This window comes from Buteo buteo, chromosome 1 (assembly GCF_964188355.1).
Source record: "Buteo buteo chromosome 1, bButBut1.hap1.1, whole genome shotgun sequence".
NCBI lineage: Eukaryota > Metazoa > Chordata > Aves > Accipitriformes > Accipitridae > Buteo > Buteo buteo.
This window is the reverse complement of record NC_134171.1, coordinates 14,828,619-14,849,339: the sequence shown is the minus strand read 5'-3', so window position 1 is coordinate 14,849,339 and position 20,721 is coordinate 14,828,619. Positions and strand designations below refer to the sequence as shown.

General features: G+C 37.7%; 1 protein-coding gene across 1 annotated transcript in view; it reads left to right on the top strand.

Annotated features, from left to right (window-relative positions):
• Window positions 1-20,721, top strand: part of SLC2A9 (solute carrier family 2 member 9) — a 107,769-nt gene that overhangs the window by 64,341 nt on the left and 22,707 nt on the right. Inside the window, exons 10-11 of the mRNA XM_075023115.1 lie at window positions 788-863; window positions 20,206-20,333. Of these exons, the coding sequence (XP_074879216.1) occupies window positions 788-863; window positions 20,206-20,333 (204 nt within the window). The remainder of the gene's footprint in view (window positions 1-787; window positions 864-20,205; window positions 20,334-20,721) is intronic.

Genomic DNA, 20,721 nt, shown 5'->3' with positions numbered 1-20,721 from the left:
GAATGGGAATCAATGGGGTTTTCCCATCTATTAGTATTACTATCAAGCATTTACATACATGATTAAGAAAGAGTTTCCTGAAAACTCAGTAGAAATTGCTCATCGTATTTCAAGTTCTTATCATTTAAAATCTCCTTAGAAGTAGAAAAAAGATTGCTTTGTGAGGAAAATAGGTGATTCCATTTACAGTTCCCTTAAAGAACCATTTATAGTTTGTTTTGTTTTCCCCTGTACCTGTTGTTTGCACACATGGCCCTCCTTGTCTGCAAAATCAGATGATGGCTAAAATTTCCTGGACTGTGGCTTTCACATTCTTTGCTAAGGTTCAGATACAGCTGTCCTACTGAAAAGCAGCCTGTTGTGTTTCAGCCCAGCCTTTAAGTGGTGAATGTTGAAGCTCTATGGGCCATCATAGTTGCTCCATTTAAACATAACTGAAATACCTGAGGAGGATGGAGGCACTGAATCTGTTCAGTGGAAATAAAAACTTTTTTCCATGTTGGCTTAAACTTTAGCACAAGAAATTGTAAACTTTCAGAATTGTGACTTCCATGGTATAAGAGCTTGTCAAGTGTTTCTCTACAGGGATTCCACAGCGACCAAGACCTTTAACACAAATCATCTACTAAGGTTCTACAGAAATACTGTGATTTTCTAAAGTAATCCGAGACTAAATTCTGAAATAGATAAAGAATCGTGGAAAACACTATCTATTATCTGTGATTATTTTTTTTAGTATTGGTGATATGTACAATATACTTAACATGAATGTCTTTCATCTCCCCAGGAAACCGTGCATTGGCTTCCTTACCTCAGTATATTTTGCATCCTTGCAATCATTGCATCGTTCTGCATTGGACCAGGTATGTCTATATTTTTTCATGTTTCTTTGTACATCAAAGCACAGGCATTTTTGCACTGGCACTATGTTAACAAATTGTTTGTACTTCACTTTACCCTTATCTGAAGATGACGAGGGGTCTAAGAAAAGAAAAGGTGATAGCAACACAAAGTGATTGCAGCATTCTTGATAAAAACCCATGTACACATGCATTCTTGCTTAGGTGTCAGCATAATTGAGAACTAGTGCCTAAATTGCAATCAGTACTAAATTAAAATGTTGGCTATTATTGTAGGATTGCTATGATTTTGTAAATCTATAAAAAACACTCAGACTGGAAGCTGAGTGGTTTATTTATCAATGCTTGTATTAGCAGTTCAATGCTGGTAGGATGCAAATGGTTGGAGAGGGAGGAAGGGGACAGCTGTGTGCGGTTCCTTTCTTCTCTTCCTTTCCAAAGATAGAGAAGCATTGTGCAAGAGGATTACACATACTTTCTTTAGGAAGATGATGGAAAAGGTAGATATCCTGATATGTCAGGTGGAGCTGCTTCTTGTCTGACAGTTCTCTACTGATTGTATGCATTTCAAATCTGATGCCCTCAGCTAAATGTTTTTGTAGGTTGTAATGAGTTTATCAGAGCTATTCTCCCAGCCTAGTTTTGATTACTTAGAGATGGATACAACTTTATAGACAATCCAGTATTCACAGATTGTAATTTTTGTATTTCATTTTCTTTAACAAAGAACGTTTAAGGAATAAAAAAGTAATAAAGTGAGACCTTTCTCAGAAGTGTAGAATGAAAAGACGAGAGCAACATTCAAGACTCAGCAAGGACAATTCTGACTGGATAGAAGAGAAAAAATTTTATAGTGAGAGTGGTTAAGCACTGGAAGACATTGCTCAAAGAGGCCATGAAATGTCCATCCTTGGAGCTATTCAAAACTCAGCTGGACAAGTTCATTAGCAACTGGCCCTGCTTTGTCCAGAGGCTGAACTCCAGAAGTCCCTTCCAACCTAATTTATCCTATGATTCTAATTGCACCGTATCTTTGGAAAGTGCATTTTAATAGGTATGCATAATATGCAAATACTTACCTGAGTGTAGCATTTCTCGAAACAGTATTGCTGTAGCCTTCAGATACTTGATCAGAATTGGATCCTGCTGTTATCAAATAATGAAATGTTAACAAAAATTATTTGCAGATAGATGGAGGAATTTAATCCAAATTCAATTCAAATACAGACTAAGATGTCAAAACAGTGCTTAAATTTTCAAAGATTCTCTTACAAACTGTTCTCTGCAAAAAGGGGAAAAATCAGCTGCTTTTTAGGAGTTTTTTTCACAGTTGTTCAGCTATAAACCTGAAAGTAAGACTTCTGTTCCCCTGAGTTCTTGGGTTTTTTTCATGCACCATTTATTGCCTCTTTTTCTTTATAAAGAGTTTGACATTAAACATTAATCAACTGTTTGTATATCTTCACCACTGAAGTGATCTAATTAATTGATTGTGGTTTATTTGAGGAAAAAAGAGCTGGTGATGTTCTGTGTGAGTAATGAAATGTTGATGTAATTCTGTGGATCCTCTTTTGGAAAAGCTGAGGAAAAATTATGCTGCTTTAGAGGAGAATGGGGAGAAGACCAAAATATTCCTTTTCCTCTTGCTTCTGGGAAAATCATTTCTCGCTAGTCTCTGTGCTTATTCCTTTGCATATGGTAGCCAACTGGAAGATGGACTGTAGGTGGCCTGTGAAGACTGTTCTCCTTCCTCAGCTCAGCTCTTCTTGCAAGGCAAATACTGCAAAAAATCTTGCAATCCTTTTGTCCTTTTGTAAGGACAAATCTCAAGTTCAGCTAAGTCCCTAGTACTGCTGACGTATGTTTCTTAGACAGAGATTTTTTTTTTTTTCCTTTAAAGAAGAATTGTGTGGAATAGAACTGCTCTCGCATTTTGGATACCTAAGGAAAGTCAAATGTTGACTTGAAACTTCTTGAAAACTTCCCTTCCAGTGTTTTAAGTAGTGCAAACAATTTAAGTGCAGCTACTTGCAACATCTACCTTTTGTTTTTTCTAAAAAACTCTGTTGAAAACAAATCATAATTTTTTTCCATATTACAGACATGTAATTTTTAGAACTTGCAGATCAATATATTCTTACATGTTATATTTCAGCATATTACGATTAACCCTCTTCATTTCTCACTTCACATCACCATTCTTCAGAATGGATTCTGGTTTTCTTCATTTAGCTTCTTTCCCTTTACTGATCCTGTTCAGGATTTTGTATTGTACTTTGCACTCTCTTTGGAGCAAAGTGTCTGCAGATACATGCAAGACAAACAGCTTTTGTTTGATATTACTTACTCGCTTTCTACAGAAATTCTTTAAAATTAGATCTTCTGTGTTTTTCACTGTGCTCATTGTTTTTAAAGCCAAATAACATTAATGCTGTACCAGTAGCTACCTAGTTGGCCTCTCCACCTTTCCTGTGTATGTTCAAACATTTGTAATGCCTGACAACAGTGGGACTATCTCAGTAGCATAGAACGTTGATTTGCGTTTTATGAAAATTTTGGTAATTGACACTTCAGCTGTTGAGAAGTTGTGAAGAATCATACTCCGATTCCTGTGTATATCGATAGCAATATTTTAGCTGACTTTAATGGGGCCAGACTTGTCTTCAGTGAAACTTCTCTGTTCTGTTTAGTCGGGCTTAGGAGATCTGAACTACTTTGCTTCCTCTTAGCTGGGAGCAGTTCTTTTTCAGAATATGAAAGCAACTCCCATTATTAGTCATGTTTTAAGATGGATGAATGAGAAGAGGGCATATATATTTTTTTCTGAACACAGAAAATATTACCAAAAAGTGAGACATCCACATTGCATCCACTGCTTTTTGTATCACAAGGCACAACTTCAATATTTGAGTGCGGTTACTGTGTCAAGTTTTGCGCCCACCCCCCAGTACAGGAATGACATCAATAAACTGGGGCAAGTCTGTTGGAGAGTCACCGAGTCAGTGACAGGAGCCCTGTGAGAAGGACTTGTCCAGCCTGGAGAAGAGACAATTTTGGGGTACCTAAGAGCCACCCCAGTACCTATGAGGAGTGTGTTGCAATGACAGAGCCAGGCTTCTGTTGGTGCTTTGTGGTGGAATGCTTGAGAGACAAAAGGCATATGTTGAAACAAGAAAGATGCAGAGTGACTACAAGGAAAAGCTTTTTGCTTACAGACAGTCGAGCAGGCTACCAAGGATTTTGAGTCCTTGATTACTACACCGAGATCAAAATTGAGTAGCTTGTACTTCTGCTCTTTTATTTCGGAACTCTCTAGTCTAGTGGGAAATGTGTATTTCTGGATCTTCCTAGATAGGGCAAGTACTATTCATGAACAATTACCAATTGATTTCAAATCGGCTTTGTTGTGTCCAGAAATCTACTGTGATGGTTATACTAGTACCTTATATGTGACAGATATGGCATATACATATATATATATCTCATACATATACTTAGGAACTAAGTTTTTTCTCAGGGAAGTGTGCAATGCCAGTGGAGTATCACAATATACAAAAACATAATTTCTTTTAATGGGAAAGGCACTGCTGAAAATTAACCTTATCTTTCATTCCCTACTAATGTTAGACTTTTAGCAAGAGGAGGTAATTAGGAAAGAACATATTTTTTAACACATCTCCAGTGCAGTGGCTGTAAGAGAGTGTCTAGAGAGAAGTACAAACAGGGCAAGCAGGTGAGACACTTTCCCAGAATGAGTACGTATTTTTTTTCGGCTTAGGGTCCTCCTGAGGCATAGTGTCTAAGATTTTTGTAGTCTTTCATGGATTTGTTCATTCTCAGTATGAAACCGTGCAGAATTTTACCATCCTTGGCAAGGAAAACTCATGTCATCTATCTCTCATAAACACATCCTTTGTTGTGCTTTGTGTGATGCCCTTTAGGTCTTAACGTTGGAAGAAGCGGAACAACTGATCCCCTTAGTCCCTCTTCAAGTTTCTTGTGATCTTGTAGACTTTTACCGTATCACCCCAGATTTTTGTGGACTGAATGGCTATTTTTTATTCCCACCTTCTCTGATATTTTATGACACCCATTTAGCAGGCAAATTTCACACTTCAATATCTAGTATTCTTTTGTAGCACTCTGGTAGTTTAATGATACAAGGTTGAAGTTTAAAAATTACTTTCCCATCTTTCTGGTCAGTAAAAAGGTTTTTCCCCGAGAAAATTAATGCATATTCTTTAAGATTTTTAATGTTTTTCGCCTTTTGTAGAAGTTGTGAGTGTCATTTGTTTGTATTGCTTAAACAGGTACTATTGCCATGGTATTACTAACACTCAGTATCTTATTAAATTAATTCCTCCTGTAGTTACTTAGAGCATTTCAGCATTTTTCTGAGTAAATCCCACATGGTTCGTCATGATTCTATGGATACAGATGTTAATAATCTAGGATGAATTCAGTTTACATTCATTGAGCTATTGGTACTTAGAAGAATTATCCCATCTGAAAATAGTAAATAACATGAGGAATTGAGCTTATAAAAATACTGCTATAACTTTCTAGAGCATAAAATTGCCTTTAAAAATACAGTATTTTCTCTCTTGTTAGAACATCTGATACTTTCTTGATAGCTTAGATGATGTGTGGTCTCCCACTTTCCGATAGCATATGGATGAGTCCCATCTGCTCCTTTACAGCTAGGATCAGCTGTTACTATAAACTGTGGGGTTTTTTTATTTGTTTCATTTTTCTGAACTCGGCTTTTCAGCTTGCAGATGTTTTTTAGGCATATTGCAAGGGGCTGAAACAGTAATGCTAACAACAGGTACGTTCAGGCATGTGTGATTTGGTACTTCATCATGTTTATCAAAACACAAAGAGCAGAAAGCTTTCATGCACTTACTAAAAATTAAAGGGACCCATATGTTCAAGATAGTCAATCTATGATCTGAAAGAAAAATACCCTTCAAAAATCGCTTACTGTTTTATAGATTAGGGAGCCACGGTGTTCCAGACAGTAGCTTCATTGTGCTTATTTGGTTAATTGTACACGGGTGAAGGTATTTGGTTGCAGAGGAACATACTGCTTTCCAATATTACTTTTGATCATGGGAACATGTTAGTAAATAATGTTACAGTTTTCACTTCAAGAAAAAGGCAGAAGCTTCATGGAAATGTTTTTCTTGGTCACATGTTTTATCTGAAATAAACATAGGATACGTTTCAACTGAAGCATTGTCAACCAGGAAAGAGTAACTAGAAAGGACTGAGGGGTTTGGTTCTGGCTTCTAAGGAGACAACAAGCAAAAAACCAAAAATCGATAGAGAAAACAAATCAAAGAAAAATAGTAAGAGAACATTTTTAGTACCTCCATGAAGCATTTGTGCTGTTCAGGTTAGCCGTCATGAGCAAATGCATTGATTTGGAATGCCTTTACTGAGCAGGTAAATAATGTGCAGCTCCTTGGAAATTTGGGTAGTGATAGATGGGCTTAGGTACATGCAAAATGTCTTCCTTCTTTAATTTTGTCTTAGATATTATTTAAGGAAAAAGGAAAAACTAAAAGCAGTTATCCCCACTTTCTCAATTAAACCTGTGTGGCTGCCTCTTCGTGGACACTGAACACAGGCATGTTGAACTGTTCTTGCAGAATTGGTGTCTCGTTCTGGAAGACCACACTAAAATCTGACTTAAAGAGAAAAAGTGTAGGTTCTGCTTATTTTTATCTGTTTACTTGAATTCCCAGTTCACCCATTGTGCCTTTGCAACAGTTGCTCTGCAAACAAGTGATAGGTGAATTGAAAAATATCTATATGTATGTGTGTGCATTGAGTCATTGGAGATAGTTTTATAAAGCTGCTGGAGATTGGCCCCTTTTATCTACCAGCCAAATAGTTTAAAAAACAAAACAAAACAAGAAAAACAACAAAAACAACTGACCCAGAATATGTGCAATCCAGTTTCCTTATTTGCCTGCAGGGATGTGACCCCACTTGCCAGGAAGTCTGTCATGTATTTTGGGATGAGAGGCTTGCAGTCTTTGGTTTTGATGCTTTTCCAGTTTGTATAAAACAATTAAATATTCATTCTCTGAACCAGAGAATGGCTTTTCTGCCATGTGTCAAGAGATTCACCCCAGATGGTGGAACATGTGGGGAAAAAACCAATCAACTGATTAATTGGGGATTACAGCAATGCTGGCATGGACTTCCAGATAACCTTCCCAATGGAAATAAGCATGACAAAAATACAGTCAAACCTTGAGAACTTTGGAAACATGGTGTAAAGCATTTCCATGCATTATCTTTGCATGAAGGGATTTATTGATATTTCTTCCTTAGAAGAATATTCTGTTTAAGTGTAACACTTTTCTATCCAGTTTTGATAAATGGAGAAGGCAATGCTGCAGAGAAGGGAAAGAAAACCATAGTGGAGGAGGTTAGGTAAGATGCCTGTCTTCAACTAAATCAAATGGTGGGAGGAGGTGGACTGTTTTAATAATATACCTGGCTTTGAAGTAATCCTTCCTTTATCACATTCTTTCAGAAATTGAAAAAGAATTGTCTCTTTCAAATAAAATCTGTGCAAATTTGGTGGCTCTGGAAACACAGTGAACTGGAGCACTGGACTTATTTTACCATTGGGAATAAAGAGAAATAACCCAAGACCCTATTGTTGCAGTAAGATCTGTAAAAGGTGTGTAGCCCAAGTGTGTTGCCCTTCCTTCCACCACTGTAGCTGGGAGGGAGGTCAGCCACATGTGTACACAGGCAGGTGTGCAGCAACATTCCTTCTTCCATCGAACGTTCCCCAGGAGTTCCCTGGAGTCCTCTGGAAGGAAGAAAATCAGCTTTTATTACAACAAGCAATAACACTAGGGGAAGTTCCAGAAATCTGAGGAGTTGCTTTTATATCCATTGCCTGATTATGATTACTCAAGCCATCTTTTTACTGGAAATTTGTGTTACTTTGGTGGCACTTCAAGTTTGAGATTAGTGATTTCATTCAAAACTCGCTTCATCTTTCACATTTTACCCATTTCTAGTGCTAGGATGTGTATAACTGCATGCAGTTGGAGAGAAAAAGAGGCTTAGAAACTCAGGAACATGTTGAAGATTTAAGGATGTCTGAAAATGCCAGTTAGCTAAGGGAGAATATAAGAATGATATTTGTACATATCACATGGAAAACTTCTCCATAGCTGTTAATATTTTATCTAAGTCATTTGAAAGATTTGATTTATATTAACACTCTATATGCACATTCTTTTACATATTTTCTTTTCTTTTTCTAATGCATGATATTTTCATGCATTGTCTGTCTGTTTGTAATGTGAAAAATGCTCATTGTGTTGTCATGTGTCATGTCATCATTTTTGAGATGATGACTTAGAGCTGAATGATGGAGCACAAAACTGCTCATGCAGCAGTTAGCACAGGAAGGCTGCAAAGAAGGGCTACTGTGAAGGTGAAGAAAATAGATTTTTGTATGAAAAGATACAGAATAACTTTATAGTGTCTAACAAAAAAATACTGAGAATATGATTTCTGTTTCTAAATACACAGGCAAAAGGGAAAATAACACTGAGAAGGGAGAATAAGCTGAAGGCAAATGTTGCTGCAGAAAATAACAAAAGACCCAAACTTAGGTGCTAGCTAGCCATGAATAAATTTAGAATCGAAACTGGAAGAGAACTCCTAGCCACTAGCAGAGCTAAGTTCTGTATCAGCTTCTCAATGGAAACAGCAAAAGGAGAAACTAAACAAATTAGTTTTATAAATTAAATACTGCCTGAAACAGCTGAGGATTGGATTTGAACCAGATGATCCAATCCGATCCTGGGTTCCTTTATCTCCAAGTCCTGTGTTCTTCCTTTATCTCTTAGTGAGATGCTTGATCCTCTGTATAAAGTCTTTCTTTGTTTCCATCTGTCAAAAAGCCCACATGTCTACGAAGATGAACATGTTCTCAGAGAGGATTTTCCGGCTGGTCATTACATAGAGCATGCAGCCCCTGATTTCATTTACATCAATAGCTGCTATTTTAAATCAGGGGCACTACAGTGAGAAGAAAGCAGGAGTCTCTGGTTGATCCTTACACAGTGGCTCCAGGGCATCTAACTTTACTGTCTTATGCTGTGTAACATCTTAGAAGTAGTTATCCTGGTCCTAAACCCTGTAGGTATTTCTGTGGATGAGTAACGCATCCCTTCAGAAGAAGTCCTGCTGACTTCAGTGGAGTTTGTGTAAGGCTGAATTTAGTGTGAATAGGATCAAACATGAATTTGTGTGATTTTGCTTCAATTCCTACTTTTAAAATAAGTTCTTATTCAGTATGCATAAGGATGACAAAATCAGACCAGTGATATGTTTTCAGTCACATTCTAATTGCATAAAAAGGAAATCAATAAAATTTACACTCTGATGGAAATTGAAAAAAATAGTAATTTTATGGTAGTAAGTTCTTCATTCTTCGACTGTTGCTTTTTATAGTGATTGCATTTTCAGACACAGCTAAGTAACGTTAACAAACCAGACCATTTCAGAAAAATGTGTCATTTTTTTGTCTCTTTTTTGAGAGTTTTGTCTTATAATTTGAGTTTTATAATACTCGTAATGGTTTATGGAATGTGAGTGAAGTCTTTCCTGGCACAGCTGAATACAGATACAATAGAAACATGATAATGGTATATTCAGCATGTGTTAAATTGACATTATTATGAAGTAAACAAAAGAAAACTCAGAGAAATCATTGCTGTGCCCTGAGGTGTATCAAAGATATTTTGGTATTTAAAGTTTAAATCAGCCTGTGCTCTTACTGTGAATGCCAACGTGCGGCTGTATTGACAGCAGAGCGGTTGTGATAAAAGGGTCACTTTGAAAGTCATGAGGTTTGTTCAGTCTGAAATGCCATCAGGGAAGAAAAAAATCTTCTCTCGGATGTGAAACACAAACAAAGGTGTGATAGCACACATATAGACATAAAAGTATTGAAATGAAAGGCAGCATCAGTATTACTGCCTGAAATAGGCATTTAGAGAAGCTTTGTGTGATGTTGTTTTAGCCTCTCCGCTTAGAGTGGGATGTAAGAATTGCTAATGCTCATGGCCTCCCACAGAGACATTCTTTTAGTCCACTTTCTTTTAGTTCACTTTGAGAAAGAGTTTGGAGCTTGCTTGAGTGGAAAAAAACTTCTCATTGTACTAGAAAAGTGTATGATGTTAAAAAGAAACAAACAAACCCATGTTGCTGTATATTTAATTAAAAAGTGGTAGATTTGAAAGTTTAAGTTAATTTTAACAATGTCTTTTATTCTGCGAACTAGAAGCCTTTACAGTCTTTCCAGCAGGTAAGCATCCTTTGATAATGTCCAATAGTTCCTGCATCAGATACAGAGAGTATTTGTGCAAAAATAACCTTTAGTTTTGCCAGGCAATACGTACCAGTCTCAGCTGAAGATCTGCTGAGGGTTCTCAGGCCCCATCCCCTGCCCCGTTGTGCCACTCTATTGCTGTAGACTGCCATCCGTCCAACACAGGTAGCCTTAGGGTTGGCATTTTAGCCTCCCGTCACAGCCTGCATTAGTCATGCCATTGCTTTAATTTACGGGGGCTGTGAAGCACACCAGCAGGAGATCTGATTTACCTTTCCTTTTCTGGCTTTCTCTAGCAGTGGAAAAAGCTCCTGCCTACACTTGGGGGCAGGAGGATTTTCAACTACTTCTACTAAGTCAAGGAGATGAAAGGATGGGAAGTTTAAGGGCTTCACATGTGAATTTATCTTTTGGTTGCCTTTCAGTGAACAAACTGAGTTTTCGAGCTCTTAGGAAATAAAACTAGAATTGCTTTCAATCTGGCCACATCTTCATTGAATTATTTTGGGGGGAAGATAACATGCCCCTTGAATATATTAAATACAGTGCCATCCAACATATATTTTGGGGTTAATACCTGTTTTATGTTTTGTTTTAATACTTCTCTCTTTAAAGAAAGAGCAGCATAGAGTAAATGTGTAGCTTTTAACAGTTCGGTTACAGAAGTGATTTCAATTCTTTGTAATTAGTGGAAGTTCTAAAGTAAAATGAACCCATAGTATTTGACAGGTAACCATATCTGTTGGATAAAGGAATTGCTGGAGATGACATATGGAGTTCTTAGCAGCGGGAAAACTTATGAACTTTATCCCTTTAACAATAGATTTTACAAATTATCTTAATTGAAGCTTTCAAAATGTGAATGCTTTGACACTTGAGAGCACTCCTCCTACCTGAACTAGCATGTTTTCCTGAGTGATCGTTAATTACTTGCTGGTGGCTCACAACTCCAACACTTAAGAAATTTACTGCTGGAAAAATGCACCCATGTGTTTTAGAGCTTCATGTAACTGTGAAAAATTGATTTATAAAAAAGCTGTGTGAGTGACTTAGGTATGTTATTCAGATTAATGGGGACTGGATATAGAAAACCTAGTAAAAAAATACACTGTTTCTTTTGTGAATTAGTATAAAATATTTATACTTACAAAAGTGCAAACTAATAAATATATAGAAGAGTAGATGAATGTAAGACAATAAAAATATTTTATTTTCCTTGTGCCCAGGCACAATGCACAGCAAAGAAGAGTTCTAAGTTCATCTCATCTATTTTTGCCTAAGCTCCAAGGCTAGCATTTAAATGCAAATGTTTACTAGTTTTATGTTGCAATGAAAGTTGCTCTAGGGTCTAGACAGTGTTTCTTGATAGCCAGCCCACTATGTAGAAAGCTAAATAAACAGCAGTAAGAGACTTTCAGAGGGAAAAATAGGCCAGAGGGACAATTGCACAAACAAGGGTAGTCTGATGGTGTCAGTTTGACCGAGTAAGAAGTTGTTTCCTTTGAATCTCCAGATGTTATCTGTCCTGCTGTGGAAACTTCACTTTTTGGGGAACACTCAGTTATGGCTTTGGTGACTTCTTTCTGAATTTCACCAGAAAGAAGGTCTATATGTTTCATCACAGCAAGGCTGTTACTGTCTTTCTTCAAGCTGGTACTTCTAGTCAAAGGACACCTTCTAGCTCTCTCTTCATTTTCCTTTTTGTTTGGTAGCAAACAGATACTGCTATTTGCTATATCTATTTTGGTTATCTGCCGCAGTAAGGAAAAAAAATATTTTTATTGTCCTACATTCATTAGTTCTACATCTACTGCTCTCCATACCCTGTCTACCATCCTGGAGCAGCAGCCAAATTCTTTAATTACTGGCATGTGAGGCCCCACATCCTAAAGACTTCAACAGTTTCCAGAAATCATAAACAGTGAAGACGTGGTCTGTTACCCATCTTAAACAGGAAGAGGAGGACAGGGAGAGACGATTCTGTCCCAGCTTCTCTGAAAATTTGGTCCGCTATTTTTACTTTTGGAGTCCTTCAGGATGAATGCAGCTATACAATGCCATAATTGTGCACTGCTACTATGATTAATTTGTTTGTTAAAATATTTCATGAGGAAAGCCTGACATGCCACACTGAGTTTTCAAGACTGTTTTAGCTTACATAAGTTCACAACCAGCAGCATTTTGTGCTAATGGGCTGTAAACCTGAATTCCTGACAGGGAAATCATGTCTGCTGACTTTATATTTCTTTCAGTAGATTATTGTAGGAGTAATATGCCCACACTAGATAGGGATTGGGTTTTTTTCTGTTTTCAGTCCTGTTATAGTGATGTGACTCTATGAATATTTCACTTACCTAGGACTGAACACACTTGGGAGTCTTTAATTAGGTATTTCCATAATGCTGCTGTCTGTATAGTGGATGAAAATGTAAGGGACACTTCTGTGCTTTTATGAAAGTAAAAACTCTCTCATCATTGATCTTGTCATTGAGATCATTGTTTTTAATACTGTAATATTAACAGAAGTGATGTTTATCAGCGTCTGAGCATTGTTACTGAGAATAATTATAAAATTAATTATATCATAAAGACTCTTAGTCATAGCTCAGTAAAGAAATTTTTTCTTCATGTTCAAGTAGAAGAACAGAAAGTCAGGCTATAATTAGGGTTCTGATATGATAAAGTGAGTCTGAAAATATAGCAGAAATGTTTAAAAGACTATTTACATGTAGTTTAAGGTTGAGTGTATTTTTTAATTGTATTTTATTCCTCAGTAGTTATGCGGAATTATAATGGTGAAGCAAAAAGAAATATTGCTAATTACCACAGCAGAAATTTAATGTTGATGCTCAGCTTTTACCAAAAAAAAAAAAAAAAAAAGGCCAACACACACAAAAAAATCAAACAACAATAACAATAAAAAAAAGTCACAAAATACCCCACCAGACTGAAAGTGTTACCAAAACACCAAAAAAAGATGTATTGATTTCTACAGCAGTTGGCAGAACAGCCTATGTCCAGACTGCTGGTTTCTATTACAGTTAAAAAAGCAAAAAAGGAAAAGCTATTAAAAATTGAAGATATTACTTAGGCTTCCAGGAAACAGCTGTATTTAAAAGGAATTATTATAACTCGTGTAAAGAACAGTGTCTTAAAAGTATGGAAATTATTGGGGTTCATCAGTTGTGTAGTAAATATTTTGCCTTCATTAAACAAATTTTCAGAGAAAAATTATTCAGTCAGTAAATGACTGCTCATAAAATTCTGCTTGAGAGCACTGCCTTATGAAACTAAAAGTTATAGGAAAATGCACAAATTATTATTCAAGAGGGGGAGAATTTCACTGAAGAAGAATTTATCAGATGGTTCAGATAAGGGTATTCTTATGTATTCCACCTTACAAAATTACATGGAATATCTGCTTTAGAAATAGTTACCTAAATGGATATAGAAAGAATATTGTGTGGTTTCCTCATTAGCTAATAGCCTTGTTGGTGCGTGTCAACCATTTTAGTGTAAATTACCTGAGAACCAAGAATTAACGTTTGAACTAATGATGTTACAACAGAGTATATCAATATTTTTGTTCTGCACCATTGCTTAGGTTATTTATTTACCCTGATATGAGGTGGGTTACCTTGCATCAACAAAGTTTAGAATACCTCCAGAACTGGCTTTCTATATGCTGTTAGAGTAACAGCTTTTATGGATGCTAAACCAAAGGCCAGTTAATCAATGCAAAAACCCTTTCCACACAATATTGTATTAAAAATTAGACTGTTAATAACTATAGGTACTAATTACTGTATTATTGGGGTTTGCCAGGTTTTGTATTTATGTTTTCTAATTTAGTGTTACGGTTTGCACTGTTGGTTTGCCTTAGACTTACTTAGCTTTAAGTGTTCTTTATTCAAGTGGCCTTTAATCTAAGGCAGAAAAGACCATGCTCTTCAAATGGTACAAATTAATGTGGTTAATGAACTATACTGTTTTGTACAAGCGAAGTGCCTGTTTTGCTTCATTCTGTGGTAGATGAGATCAACAGTTCTCCCGTGGAGAAGAGCTGGAGGCAGATAGCAGAGTAGCGTGAAGCTGTGGCTCAGTACACCCCTGTCACACGTTCTGCTCCCAGTTCTCTCCCCAGGATTAGCTGGGCAATACAGCCATCATATCTGACTATGTAGTGTTGTTATTCGGTGGGGTGTTATTCTATCAAAATGATGTACAAGTGAAAATAATCTAACAAGTTACAGAACACCTCTTTAAAGATCGAGATGTGTATTTTGCAAAATTCTTATTCTATCTGTACACCAATAGAAATGGAAGAAACTCAGTAGTTGGCATTGCACCCCTCACTGGCAGTACTCCTGCAGTATATTTTCCCATGGGGTTTGGTAGGGATTTGGGGGTGTTTTGGTTGGTTAGGGTTTGGGTTTTTTTTTTAAATAGCTAAGGTCTCTGTAGAAACTAACAGCCTTTTGCTCTCTCACTGGAGCATATTGGGTTGTTTTTCTAGCAGTTTTCTTCCAGGAACTTTGTCTCACTTCCATTGCTTCTCTCCCACGGCTGCCCTCTAGAGTTGTCTTTTGCCCCTCGAATTGCAAATACTGAAGCCTTTCATTGAGACAGTACTTCTGTCTCCCAACCCTGTTAGGATATGTCAGTCTTCTCTGCATGCCTTGCCTTGCAGTCAAAAGCTGTTTTGCTTGGTCTTGTCTAGAGCTGCACAGACTTCCCACCCCCACCCCCAAAAGAGGATATTGTTGCAAAGTACTTGTCTGTTTTCTCATAACATTTCACTTTGAAGACTCCTTCTCTCAAATCATGGAGTTGGAAAGTCTGGGAGCTCTTGCCCTAATCAGGGCTCTCAGGATTTCCAGAATCCCTCCTGTATGGGCAGAATTTGTAGTGCTGAGTCGTGCAGGAGGCCACTATTGGGCTGTGTGGCCATGAGTGAGTATTTCCTCCTGGTGGGGCTGGAAACCCACTGCCTGAACACACAAAGTTTTGTCTTGGGTGTATATTGAAAGATGAGCTGCTGGCTCAGGGTGTGAGTTCCTTTCTCTTTACTGGTTCTTAGGGCACAAAGCTTCCATAGCCTTTAGAGGCGATTTACCAATGTAATAAATCTCCCTGATGTGTATTAGGCATTTATTCTTTTGACAGTCTCATTTCATAAATCATATATATAGCCATGACTTCAACTCCCAGTTAGGTACTGGATAAAAACAGAATGAAGATCTCAGTATTTTCCTTCCTTTTTCCTGTTTTCTGTATTCAGATTTTTGCACGAAATTGAGTAATTCTGCTAAGGAGTATTTATTTGTAAGTGCTCACTGAACAAAACAGTAAATATGTGTACTTAATTTTTCATAAGAAGACGTTGATACTTGTGCAAATTTTAAATATATATTTGAAAATCTGTAGCATGTATACCAAGAATATTACTTCTGTTCTAGCATTTCAATTTCATGCATAAAAGACTACTGGGTTGAGATTCTGGATGTTTACCAGCACATGACATTCATTCTAAGTGTAACTGGACTAATTACGGAGGGAAATGAATAAAAGACACAGATACAGAAGTATTGTTGCATGTCTAATTGCATCATGTGGGCTTAATCTAGTTTCATGAAGCACCCCATTGATATACAAGTCTTGCAATAAGAGATTTGTAGTTTCCAATAGATATGTAGCATGCTAACAGGTATAACAGCCTTTCTTTAATGGCACTGCAGTATGTTAAGAGCTTTTTCCATTAAGTTCACTGCAATGCTGAAAAGAATGAAGTATTGGAAATGAATCACTATAATTATTGTGGTCAATGCATTACCTCTTTAAATTCATGTGCAGAAGCTACCTTGCTGAAAAACTCCTACAGGAAATCCTAATATACATTTTTGGGTTTATGATCAGAGCTAAAATAAAGCTGTTTCACTGAAAATTATGTGGAAAGCCTTCCATGGGAAATGCTAATGCCAGGTTCATCCCCCTTGAGAAAGAACGTAGAATCATAGAATGGTTTGAGTTGGAAGGGACCTTCAAAGATCATCTAGTCCAACCCCCTACATGAGTTAGTTAGCTTCTTGGTGAAATGATTTCACCCATGTTCAAACACATAAAGTTGCAAAACCCATGACAAAATGTTTAAAGACTGTTTCAAAAAATATAGTGGTTTGGTTGGATTGCTTTTGGTTGTGGTTTCCAAGCATCCATGTTAAACACAGGCCAGTACGGACCCACCTGATTATACAGGGGACCTTGCAAGGAAGCTGACTCTGTAAGGAGTGGTTGGTGAGATGCCGTAATATTGTGATCTCTGCAGCCTGGATCGAACTGACCTAGTCGAATCATACTACAGCTTCCTTCAGCCCCATGCATCCAGATTTCTATCTCAAAGAAACCAAGTTCCAGGAGAAAAGGGGTCCTTGAGCACACCTCTGATATCTTGAAAAGACTGAGGTTGGGCTCCTGGGGCTATAGGTTCAGCTGATCTCAGGTGCCTTCGCTGTTTGTGTGTTCAGGCTTTACATTTTTCCTTCAGCTTGCCCAAATTTCTTTTTTACTTCATTCATTTGTGGAGTGGGTTCTTCACAGCGGTATGGCTCTTGGCAGGCATTCACATCCCCTGCTCTGCATCCTAGTAAGGTGAAGTCTTTGCTCTTCCAGGCATATAGCAATATACAGCAATGACCCGGCTTCATTTGGTTTCTCATGTTTCTAGACCTGGCCTGTCTTTCACGTAACTCACCTATTGCTTTTCAGGCTCCTTGGTTCCTCCATGTTATTTCTCTTAAGTCATCCCTCTACAGAAACTTAATTTCTCTGTTTTGTAATGCTGTGGACATGTTTGTCTATACCATGAGGAAGTCTGGAGGTCTGTCTGTGCCACCTTTCCCATTCCTCTCCACAGCATTTGAAAGAGCTCAGAGGAGCTGCTAATTGCTTTCTTTTTTTTTTTAGACTTTGCAAAATACTATTTTTACCATCACTAGATTGATTATTTGTCAAATTAGACTGAAGAGCTTTTGTGGCAAGTGTGACTAATAATAAATTTTAGTGATGATTAATATGTATCTAGAAATTACATTTGAATTTCAAGGAACCTTTTTCCAAGATAGTGCCCATGCATTTTTATTTCCATAACATTTATGCTTTCTGATATGTTTCTGTCCTTTTGTACTTTTTTTGTCTTTTTTTTTTTGCCTCTGGCTTTTTTCCTCTCTTGTACAATGTTTATTTTCCCAAATGGGTCTCAAACACCATTTTTATTATACTGACAAGAACAGCAACACCTCTGTAGATTGTCCTACAGCAAAGGCATGACAGAATAAATGATCATAAATAAATCATCTTACATGATTTCTGTGTTTCCAGTCCTTCAGTTCCTCTCTGCAAGGGGCAAGTGCCCTGGCAAACCACTTCCTTGCATAGCGTTTGAGACCTAAAACAGATGCTGACAGAACAGGCGTGATTGTTGTTTTGCCTGCCATATCTTAGGATTTGAACCCAAATCCCAAGTATATGATAGAATAGGCACTGGAAGCCACCAAGGATTGATAGACCACGTTGCTTGAATTTCGTTAAGTTATGCATGTTCAGCTGCTTATTCTACAGATTCAAAGTGCTATTGGGAGAGGTCACTTTTTTTAGTCATAGAATTCAGATACATCTCAGTTTCATATGTATAAAGTAGGAGTGAATAAATAGATTTGCTCTGGACTTTTTTTGGTGTAATTTATACTGGCAGTCTCTGAGACAGAAAGTTCAGTTGAAGCCTTTGCTACCGTTGTGTCCTGGTTTCAGCTGGGATAGAGTTAATTGTCTTCCTAGTAGCTGATACAGTGCTATGTTTTTGAGTTCGGTATGAGAAGAATGTTGATAACACACTGATGTTTTCAGTTGTTGCTCAGTAATGTTTAGTCTAAAGCCAAGGATTTTTCAGCTTCTGATGCCCAGCCAGTGAGAAGGCTGGAGGGGCACAAGATTTTGGGAGGGGACAGAGCCAGGGCAGCTGACCCAATGTGGCCAAAGGGGTATTCCATACCATGTGATGTCACATCTAGTATATAAATTGGGGGGAGTAGGGGTGGGGGGATCGCCACTCGGGGACTAACTAGGTGTCGATCGGCAGGTGGTGAGCAATTGCACTGTGCATCATTTGTATATTCCAATCCTTTTATTATTATTGTTGTCATTTTATTAGTGTTATCACTATCATTATTAGGTTCTTTTCTGTTCTGTTAAACTCTTCTTATCTCAACCCACAAGTTTTACTTCTTTTCCCAATTCTCTCCCCCATTCCACTGGGTAGGGGGAAGTGAGTGAGTGGCTGCGTGGTGCTTAGTTGCTGGCTGGGGTTAAACCATGACACGTCGTAGATCTGTTCTCACAAAAAGTTACATTAGCTGATGATGGAGAGTGATGTCTACTAACATATATAGCCATTTGCTGCACCACATTGCCTTTCTTTTATGCGCATATTCATGGTCTTTGCATCCAAAAGACCTGGAATGGAGGAATATCTGATACTGTGTGTCATCTGCATGTCCTGTTAACATGTTTACAAGTTCCTATCTTGTACTGCTCATAGGACAGCTTCTGGTGCGTGTGTTTTAAGTGTAGTGCCGTTGAGCACAAGGGGCTACATGACAATGCATCACTACAAAGAGATGCATTCGCAACTGTCGAAGAGTAAGGGTAGTGTAAAAGATAACCACATAGATCAAGCAAAGACATACAAGGAGAGGGTCCAGTAGATGGATAAGTCTTTGGTGGTGTTTTTGTCTTAATTTGCATACATTTTGGAAGTCAGGATTGTTATAGAGGTTTTTGAAAGGAAGTGTGTCTATTAATACAGTTTTGATTGTTCAGACTAACTTGTTAAAATGCTTAAAACAGAGAAGGGACTTTCATAGTACATGTGTGCATGGATCTTGCCTACAAAGCTAAGTGGTGAGGCAGGTAATACTGGCACACATGAAGACTTGGAGGTAGAAATTGGTAGCACCAGAATATTGAAGACCTGTCTGATGTTGCTAGGTTTACAGTTCTCCAAACTGTGGTGAAATAATTCTGCAAGTAGATGCATGTCAAATGTGCAACATTAACTGAAGTATGTAGCCAATCAGCAAATACAATCTATGTTTTATTCTATAAAAATAGAAATATTTCTATTGAAATATCCTGTTGGGATGAAGGAAGCCAAAGATCATAAATGGAGACTTTCAGCTACTAGACAGCTATTCCCCAGGGGTTATTGTCAGGCCAGCACTATGCCAGTGCTGTACAAAATAGTCCGCTGCCTAAGTGGAAGGAAACACGAGTGACAAACGTGGTATTAAACTGAGCTTGTTACTACGGAGGTCAGAGTCCTTGGTTGATGGGAGAAACAGACCTTGCTAGAAGTGCCAGCAGTATATCTAGTAAAGGAACGTATTAAATAAGCATCAATGAAAAGTATGCTCATAAAGAAGCAAATGTTTTGCCTTTTTTATTGCTGAAATAAAGTGGGTAATAATTACAAAAAAAAATACTGTTTAATCTCTTTGGAGCTGTCTGTCCAACTGTGAAAGTCAAAAGTATTTTGGAGTATTTCTGAATTTTCAAGAATTTCAAGCATTTTAGTAGAAACAGTCATCCTTATTTTTAATCAATGGCTTGTCACATAGTACTCTGGAAGCTGTTGTATGGATTCACTGCTCTGTTACCTGCTCCTGCATCCTCACTGAAAGGATGTAAACAGGAGATATGGTGGTGTGAAAGAGACAAGTGTCGCTTCTCTAAAGTATGATTTTGACAAATCACATTTTACTGGCTCAGAAGCCCCTGCGTACACCTGAGCAGAGAGCTGTAGAGCAGTGCTAGTCACTGAGGTGTGCAGCACAGAGCATGTTCATCTCTGTAAGCAGAACAGCTGTCAGCAGAGGAAGTTTACTAAAACTACTGACTTGTTGGACTCCGTTTCAGGTGGGATTCCGTTTGTCCTCACTGGAGAGTTTTTCCAGCAGTCGCAGAGGCCAGCCGCGTTCATGATAGCTGGAACAGTCAACTGGCTCTCCAACTTTGCAGTCGGACTGCTCTTCCCTTTCATTCAGGTACTCAACATCCTTGATAATTGATATACTATGATATAGTTGGTATAGTGTGACATATCATGTTTGAATAAAATTTTCAGGTAATAATAAATGTCTTTTTATTGAAGTGGATGAAATTCCTACTGTGTTTGTGATACAGTTTAATTGTGCTACCCACATGTCTCCTTGTTTGAATGTATCGGAGAAAATTGTCCTGCAACAGAAAAATTATTGTAACCATGGACAGGCCTGTATGGCAAATTCCCCCCAGGAGTGCTTTAGCAACACAGTCTGATGGCTGTGTCCAGAGTTCACAGTCACTGATGGTGGTTGTCACTGCCTTTTTTCTTCAGCCTTTAGGCTACCCATCTTCTGGTTTACCCTATGCTTTGAGAATCCCTATTAGTCT